The sequence below is a fragment of the Oryzias melastigma genome, linkage group LG2, assembly GCF_002922805.2.
Source record: "Oryzias melastigma strain HK-1 linkage group LG2, ASM292280v2, whole genome shotgun sequence".
Lineage (NCBI taxonomy): Eukaryota > Metazoa > Chordata > Actinopteri > Beloniformes > Adrianichthyidae > Oryzias > Oryzias melastigma.
Window position 1 is genome coordinate 7,527,462 of NC_050513.1, and position 9,290 is coordinate 7,536,751.

Consider the following 9,290-nt stretch of genomic DNA (forward strand, 5'->3'; position numbering starts at 1 on the left):
ATGCATTATTTTAACATAAAAGGTAGATGCTGACTCATTTACTGTCATTACACAGCCCATTACTTATTGAATATATCTGAAATGAATATGTAGGTGCAGCCCTGCTTTCCCTTGGGGGCTACAACCTGTAAAGAGGAGGGAGATTACCGTCGGACGGGTCTTTATCATAATTTCTCGGTTGAATTCTCCTTTTGCGGCAAAAAGAGCAGGAGCAGTGTCCTTTAAAGAGCACCCTTTACTGTCATCTGAATATACCCTGACAGGGAAGTCAGATGGCTAAGGGCTTCAGTTTTCCTGCCAGGACTCATGTCTGAACAATGTGACCTTTTTTTTTTTTTTGCATATTTTTGTCTGGAAAAAGAGAGTTCATGCACTGATTTTTTTTTTTTTATTCACAGCTTGCAATTCAGAGGACAAATAAATGTGGTCACCTCCTCTGGCGTGAAACTCACAGAGTCGGAGCGCCCTCTATAGGTGGTGACGAGTCAACCTCTTGTTTACGTTCTGACCTCAGCTGCTTTCATTAATCTGAACATTTTCAACAAGATTCAATCTTTTGGTTTAGATGTATAAAAAAAATTCGACTCAAGGGTTTCTCCTTTTGGAGGAAAACTGCCTCATTATTTGCAGATTTTCCACATTTGTGAGGCTAAACTGCAGCTGTGCTTTCAGAGGAACTGACTGGAGGCGGGAGTAACACGTTTAAAACCTTACTTCTGAGTGGGTGGAAAAAGAGCCTTCAAGGTGGGCTTTTGTTTTTTTGTATTTTTCTGGAGTGTATGTGGCGAGTGGGATGTATAATGTGCCTTTGGAGTACTGCGTTCTGCCTATTCACACGTCTCTCCGCCGGTGACTCGCAGCTCCTTCAGCCTGGCCATCACTCTTCTGAGCTGAGATCCGCGGGTCTCCTCTGCGTGACGCTCCCTGCGGTGACAGCATTACTGATATGAGGGGGTTAAAGGGCGGTGAGAAGCAGATGAAGTCGTGAGGAGAAGGAGAAAAAATGATAAACACATCTCCTTAAATAGACTGGAAACTCTTTAAAAAACCCAAACAGACCATCGTTCACATTAAGTGGGCTTTTGTCGTGTTATGTAAGAATAATAAAACATTTAAAAAAAAAAAAAAAAAGTGGAGTTATGGTGTGTTACGTTATTGTTTAAAACAACTAAATTCTGAAATAGTTGGAAGACTGAAAGCAGGTTATTGTAAACCTGATGACAGCAACAGGTCTGTTTAGAGTTAGAGGAGCGTGATGCTTCTTATGTAGCTTCTCTTTTCTGACTCTCTGTCCATATAAGACTTCTAAGAAGATTTACTTTCAAAGTGTTCTCATTGGTCTTTTAATTACAATTATGCCGTTTTCTTAGCTAAATTAACATGGAGTTAATATTGTGCCAATTTATCAAATATTTAGCTAATATGTAGCTACTTTTCATTGAATGAATTTTAGCTAATATATATCAAATTAAGCAAGTATGTAGCTACTATTTAGCAAATTTTAGCTAATATTTAAAAATGTTGTGAATGTAGCTAATTTTTTTAGAATTTAGTTAATTTTTAGCTAATGTATCTATTATTTAGCTAATATTGCTAATATCTAGCTACTAATTATTTAGTGAATTTTAACCAATGTTTATTCTATCCAGCCAACATGTTAACATGCTAATATTTAGTAAATTCAGCTAACATGCAGGTCTAGTTATTATTTTGCAAATTTATAAAATATTAAGCTAATTTAGCTAATATGTAGTTACTATTTATTCAGTGAATTTTAGACAATATTTAGCTAATTAAGCCAATATGTAACTACTATCAAGCAAACATTAGCTAATACTTAGCTAACATGTAATAAAATCATGCAAAGTTAGCTGATATTTATAGGATTTAGTTAATTCTTAGCTAATGTATCTATTATTTAGCTAATTTGGCTAATATCTAGCTACTAATTATTTAGTGAATTTTAACCAATGTTTAGCATACCCAGCCAACATGTTAACGTGATAATATTTAGTAAATTTAGCTAACATGTAGGTCTAGTTATTATTTAGCAAATTTATAAAATATTAAGCTAATTTAGCTAATATGTAGTTACTATTTATTCAGTGAATTTTAGCCAATATTTAGCAAATTAAGCAAATATGTAACTACTATCAAGCAAATATTAGCTAGTAATTAGCTGAATTAGCTAACATGTAATAAAATCATGCAAAGTTAGCTGATATTTATAGAATTTAGTTAATTTCTAGCGAATATATATCTAATATTTAGCTAATTTAGCTAATATATAGCTAATAATTAGTGAATTCTAGCCAATGTTTAGCATATCTAGCCATCATTTAGCTAATATTTAGCACATTCAGCTAACATTTAGGCCTAGTTATTATTTTGTAAATTTATCAAATATTTAGCTAATTTAGCTTATATGTAGTTTCTATTTATTTAGTGAATTTTAGCCAATATTTAGCAAATTAAGCCAATATGTAACTACTATTAAGCAAATATTAGCTAATCAATAGGTAATTTAGTTAACATTTAATTGATATCGTGCAGTTAGCTAATATTTAGAGAATTCAGTAATTTCTAGCGAATACATATCAAATATTTAGCTACTAACTAAATAAGCTAATATTCTTGCAAAATTATGATAAACAAAAACAGTTTCTAAAAGAATTTTAAAATAAAAATCAAATCAATGGACAGGTGCATATCATTACCCAGAAAACAAAGACTGAATGTCCTCCCCTAGTTGGTTTCTAGTGGCAAAACGGCAGTAATTCATTAGAAATTCTGAATTGTGAGCAGGACTCCTGCCTCCACATGCTCTCCCGCTAGCTTACAGACCCTAATTTTGTTCATCGAGTATTTTAACTAAATCTCAATAAGATATGAAGAGAAACTTTTATACCTCGTTTCCACTGAGCGGTCTGGTCCGATATGTTGAGCGTAACACATTAAACAGTACCAAACTGTACCTCTTGGGGGCCCCATCGGTTGTAGATCCATTGAAAAGTGGAATGTAGCCGCTGTAGCCCCCCGTTGATCGGCAGAAAGTGATGACGACATTAGAAAGCCCCAATATAGCGCTCATTTAAGCTAAAATTTGCGAACATTTGCGAGTATTCGCAATCTTCTGTCAAACAACATTAAATTCCTGTTATAGACGATGTACCAGAACTAAAGCAAGAACCAAACGAGCTGCTGGATGACCTCCATTGTTGTTGCGTTTCTAGTCGTTACTGTATCAGACCGCTCAGTGGAATGGAGGCTTCACTGAGTGTAAATCCTATCTTACGCGTCTTATAACTTTTTATTTTTTTTAAGCTAATGTTTGTGTTTTTTGCTAAGCAGCTTTTGTTCAACAGCATGTTGATGAAAAGTGCTATATAAATAAATATATAAATTAAAATAATGAATACCTATATTTTTAAACCCTTTTAATCGTCTTCAGGAACTCTATTAAGATACAGCATTAGGTTAAAATGGATTTATCTTTTATTAAAAAGATAAATGACTTCATTTTAATTTTTTTTAAATGTTCTTTAAATAAAATCTGACTGTTTAATTGTATATTTTTCCAGACTGGATGTAAAGGGACATGTGGAGGAAGTACATGAAGTCACAGCAGTGTCGGTATGTTCAGTATGTTGTGGGGAAAAAGAAAAAAGCATCCTCGCTCCCACAGCTCGTTCATTACTTTCATGTTTGGTTTATCCTGACTGCTTCCCCTCGTAAAATTTAATGTTTTTTGTCCGTTCTTAAAATAAAAAAAATAAAAAAAATCCCTGATGGTGAATTCCTATTTTAGCTCAAATTCATCAAGCCTCGCGTTTCTAGACATGCAGATCCTGCTGGTTCTGAACTGACCGAGCTGTTGGTCCTGCGGTGAGGTTGCTATTGGAGACCAGCGCTTTCCCAGACAGGAACTCGGCTCGGATCATCTCAGGTGTCAGCTGGACTCCCGAGCCGTCGCACCTGCACACAGACGCACACATGTGAGCGAGTTATTTAAGGGCTAACACAAAGGAGAGGACAACAAGAGGCTCTGCTGTGTAAACAGCAAAGTGTGGGAGCTCACGGCGTGTCTGTTAGTGGCACCAGATCATCAGGGAGAGAGGGGAGGGGAGGAGGCGCCGCAAGGAGGAGGATATCTGCGTTGTAGTCGATGGACCTACAGGAGACAAACACAAACGAGGAGATAATGCTCACAAACTCTCTGGGTGAGATGAAAGAAGTGCTGAGGTTTGTTTGAAGCCTCCCTATGAACACAGATGAGGCCTGATAGCAAAGCGCCAAACAACACTAACAAGTATTTATCACCTAATGAGGAAAAGCACAAACAGAGAAAAGTATAAAAAACCAAAGATTAGAGCAGGAATTAGCTAGTTTGCAGTCAGAGCGCATGCTGCTGCTGCTGGTGAGTCGGTGTGTGACAGAGGTGAGGTGTTGTACGCTGAGATGGTAAAAGGTTTAAAGGATGGCCTGGAGCATTTTTCCTGACAGCAGAGGATGAGCTGCAGTGTGTCACGCAGGAGGTGGGATGCAGAGGCCCCCTCATTCTTCGCCCAGGTATAAAAAAAGGATAGTGGGATGCCGATTTTCGAGCATCAATACCGACGGCGGGGATTTGGAGGCAAGAAAAAAATGCATACGGTTCTTATGAATGGAAGGAAATCAGCTTAAGGTGATGCTGAGGCTGCAGGTCCAGATAAAAAAATAATATATATATATAGCTACAAGCAGATGGTGAAGGAGAGAGTCAGAAAAAGATCATCGCATTTGTAAAGTTGATTTTAGCAAATATTTTGCAAATTTAGCCAATATGTAGCTACTATTTAGTCAATTTTAGCCAATATGTGTAATGGTGTTTTAGATTGTATCTAACCATTGCAACAGTGTTAAGATAAGACCTTTATTTGACACCTGTGCCCTAGCCCCCCTCTTGTGGCCTTCTATTTCCATGGTAATAAGGGGCACCGGCAAGTTGGCTGCTTCCACAGTGAACCTTGAACTGTCTATGTGTATCTCTCTGTTTTTTTTCCTTTGGGTTTTACTGAAAAACAATGAATTAGTCACATGGGATTAATAAAAATATCTTGAATCTTGGATAAAGCAAAGTTTGCTAAAATGTAGAAAATATTTTGCGAATTTAGCTAATGTGTCAAATATTTAGCTAATTTAGCCAATATGTAGCTACTACAAATTTAGTAAATTTTAGCTACATATTTAGCAAATTTAGCTAGGATATAGATAATAATTTACGAATTTGGTTAATATTTAAAGAATTTAGCTAGTATTTCGCAAATTTATCAAATATTTAGCCCATTTTACCTACTTCGTAGCTGCTACTTATTTAGCAAATTTTAGCTAATAGTTAGCTAATTTAGCTAACATGTAGTTAGAATTTTGCGAATTTAGCTAATTTTTAGCAAATTTATCAAATATTTAGCCCATTTTACCTACTTCGTAACTAGTACTTATTTAGCTGATTTTAGCCAATATTAGGATAATTTAGCTAAAATGTAGTTAGAATTTTGCAAATTTAGCTAATGTTGATAGAATTTAGCTAGTTTTTAGCTAATGTATCAAATATTTAGCCCATTTTACCTACTTCGTAGCTGCTACTTATTTAGTAAATTTTAGCTAATATTTAGCTAATTTAGCTAACATGTAGTCAATATTTTGCGAATTTAGCAAATATTGATAGAATTTAACTAGTTTTTAGCAAATTTATCAAATATTAAGCTAATTTAGCTATTATGAGTCTACTTCTCACTTGGTACATTATTGCCAATATTCATCAAATTAAGCCAATATGTAGCTACAAGCAAATTTAGCCAATATTTAGCAAATGAAGGTGATGTGTAGTTAATGTTTTGCTAATTTAGCTAATATTTATACAATATTACTATATTTTTTAGCAAATTTATCAAATATTTAGCCAATATCAAGGAATGTAGCTATTACTTGGTTCATTTGAGCCAATACTTAGCAAATTAGGGAAATATGCAGCTAGTTTTTAGCAAATTTTGGCAAATATTTAGTTAATTTAGCTGCTAATTTAGCGAATATGTAGCTATTTCTTATTTAGTGAATTTGAGCCAAAAGCCAAGTTAGCCAACATGTAGCTAATATTTGGCTAATTTATCAAAAATTAAGCTAAATAGGCTAATATTCTTGCAAAATGACGATAAAGAAATACAGTTTCTAAAAACCTAAAAAATCAAATCAAGAGACAGATTATCAATAAACAAAGGTATATAAATTAGTATAACCCAGAAAATAAAGGAGGTGTATTTTTACAAAAATGTCTGAGACAAAAATCAAACTATAGTTGTTTCTGTTGTAGCTTCTAAGTTAAAACGTCTCTGGTGTTACTGAGATGTAACAACGTAGACAGTGGAAAAGTGGAACACCTGACAGAGACTATGAAGAGGTCTGAGAACTTAAAACATGAAAGAAAGACGTATAAAAAGAAACCAGCCAAATGTGAGCTGATGAAGGGAAAAATAACTTAACTTGTCACGTGTGTTTCAAAACATGAAGGAGCTTTTATAACAGTATCTGAGATCTGTTCTGAAGACTGAAAGAATTTGGTGAAGTATTTTGGATGAATGGATTTCTTTTTAAAAGAGCCACTCTAATAAAAGTCTGGTCTTTATTATGTTTTTGTAGCATTTCTCTCATGATGGAGGTCATATATATAAAATAAATTAAGATTTAAAACTGTGTTTCGGAGTTTTTCTTTATTAAAATCACGATGGAGCAGAAACAGATGAAAACCAGCGGTTTGAAAAAGCTCAGGTTTGTGACTCAGTAACTGAAACGGGCGAGCTAAAGTCTCCCAAAATTCGGATGCAACCACTTGTAGACAAATAGATCCATTAATGTTTTTCTTTACCTCGTCTGAGCTGACATCTGACCCAAAACTGTACGGCTGTATAGCTTCCATAATGCAACCCTTTTTTTTTTTTTTTGCTATGCTAATGCTAACTTGAGGCTTGGGAGGTGCTACAAGCTAGCTGCCCCTTTCCTCTTTGGAGCTCTTTCTTTGGGGTGGACCTGACTAGGACTTGTGTGAAGAGCGCTGCCTGTTAGGGACGTCACAATTTATTAAAAATGTAGTATATAGAAAGTCTGCTAATTTCGGGGTTCTTTTAGTCATTTTTATGTTGATACTTTCACCTGAGTCAAATAAATGATGATGCAAGTGCAGAAATGTAAAGAGATTAAAGGAGGTTTTGTGTGAACTTTACAAATAAATCCCTTTGAATGTCCTGTAAAACCAGCATTTCTGAACGTTTTTCATGTTTTTACAAACCCAGCTGTGGTGTACAAACAGTGCACGGGGAATTCTCTCATGCAGGATGAACAAAATGTACTGACGGGTCGGGGAAGATGTTTGCACAACCGAGCGGCCGAGGCTGTGACGGGACGAAGAGGAGAGCGTGGTCAAATGGAACCGGCGCTACAAGAAAATACCTCTTGCTTGCTTTTCTTTTAGCTAAAAAAACTGAATAAATCATTATTTTCAGTGTAAAAGTGAAGACGTCGCCTCCGTACAGTGTGACCTAGATTCTGCAGGAACACCCACACAGAGATCTCGCACAGTCGAAACCACAGCAGCAGAAAAAAAAGTGATTTTATTTGAATGAGCAACTCCGTCCATCCATCCACAAGATGTGTTTTTTTATTTTTGCAAAATGGAAATGACAGAAATAAAACCACACCAGCAGTTTTTTTGTTTTTTAAACAAAATCTGAACGTAGCTGACCTGAAACTCCATAAATGTAAAATGAGTTTGTGGGGTTTATTACAAACAACAGATGTGACATCCTGCAAGCTGGCAGACGGTGGAAGTTTTGTGGTCTTCGCCATAACATATTTATACTAAATAACTGCAAGAAATCCTGTTTGAGGAGCGGTAGAGGCAGTGGAATGACAACCAAAGCAGGTAAAAAGCTCGAGACACGAGGACAAGGGTTTTCTGTCAACATAGATAACTGAAAACATGAAATATCCAGAGTGACTACAACAAAGAAAAATGATTTTTGAGGGTTACATTCATCATAAATTGTTTTTTAAATATACAAAATTGCGTAAACGGTGAGTTTTAGATGATTGTGAATGAAAAAAATCTAAATTTTGTTATTTTTTTCTAGGTAGATTTCTTAAAAAATCAAGTGTGATCATGAGTTATTTATGCTAGCAGGAAGCTAAAAGGCTTTTTAGCACAAAAATAACATTTAACTAGCAAAATCACTGATTTATTAATAAAAAATGGTTCTATTTAGTAAGGACATCATTAAACAACACAAAACTTTCTAAAAATCCAACAAAAAAAATACATTTTGACCCTTTTGTGGCTATCAACAGTTGAGTTTTGAAGGTTAACGACTCCCCCTGTGGTTACTTGAAGAACTGCACCTGGTTCCTTTTTTAACAAGCTTTAATCAGGAAGTGAGAGGAGTAAGCTAAGTCTTACCTCCGAGGGGCGCCGTCACTGCTGAGAGCCGGTTGGCTCGATAAACCCTTTAACAACTTGGAATCAAAGTTCTGCCACAGCATGACTTTGTCCAGCTCCTTCTGTCACGTCAGCACAAACAGCTGCAATGAGTCTTACAGCTACATTAAAAGCTCAAAGAACTAAAAGCAAAAAAATTACTTTGTAATTGAGAAACCTCTTCTGTCTGTTAGAAGCTTCGACCCCAAAGCTGTTCGTGTTGCTCTCAGGTAACCTGTGATTAAAACAGAAAAGGATATATGTTTATGTATATTTTATACAAAGGGTTTTTAAATAAAGTGTGGAGCATGTTAATGAGACAGGGGTCTCAGAAATGTGTGTTTCAAATAGGATACAAATAGTTACATGGGGTTCATATTCTCCACTTTGGTCTCATTTCTTCATAAGACAAAGCTCCACACATTCATTTCTCAGGAAATAACATCACTTGGAGTCATTTTAAAGTCTAAACACAGTTAACATGATGAAATGTGTTGCACCATTTAACGCTCATCAATTGCAACTCCATCTGAATAACAAAAAAAGCATGAGCATGTTCATTTTTAGGGGAAAATGTGTGAAAATTTACTATATAAGAATACAATAATATTACATCAGAAAAAATATGCTCATGGCTTTTTTAAAAAATGTATTAAAGAAAAGAAAAAATGGTAATAAATCTACTACAGATGTGATGATAGGCAACAAAAATGTCATTGATTGGATAAATTAGCATTTATTTCACATATATTCTGAATTTTATTGATGTGCAATGAGAGGGTTTTTA

At 35.1% G+C, this 9,290-nt stretch overlaps 1 protein-coding gene across 4 annotated transcripts in view; it reads right to left on the reverse strand.

Annotated features, from left to right (window-relative positions):
* Nucleotides 1-311: 311 nt before the first annotated feature.
* Nucleotides 312-9,290, reverse strand: part of cfap221 (cilia and flagella associated protein 221) — a 37,704-nt gene continuing 28,725 nt past the window's right edge. For all 4 annotated transcript variants that reach the window (XM_024294415.2, XM_024294414.2, XM_024294416.2 and 1 more), the window contains exons 21-25: nucleotides 8,666-8,738; nucleotides 8,486-8,586; nucleotides 4,079-4,171; nucleotides 3,868-3,975; nucleotides 312-924 (exon numbers count right to left, since the gene is read on the reverse strand). In XM_024294415.2, coding sequence (XP_024150183.1) covers nucleotides 828-924; nucleotides 3,868-3,975; nucleotides 4,079-4,171; nucleotides 8,486-8,586; nucleotides 8,666-8,738 — 472 coding nt within the window. In that variant the 3' untranslated portion in view covers nucleotides 312-827. The remainder of the gene's footprint in view (nucleotides 925-3,867; nucleotides 3,976-4,078; nucleotides 4,172-8,485; nucleotides 8,587-8,665; nucleotides 8,739-9,290) is intronic.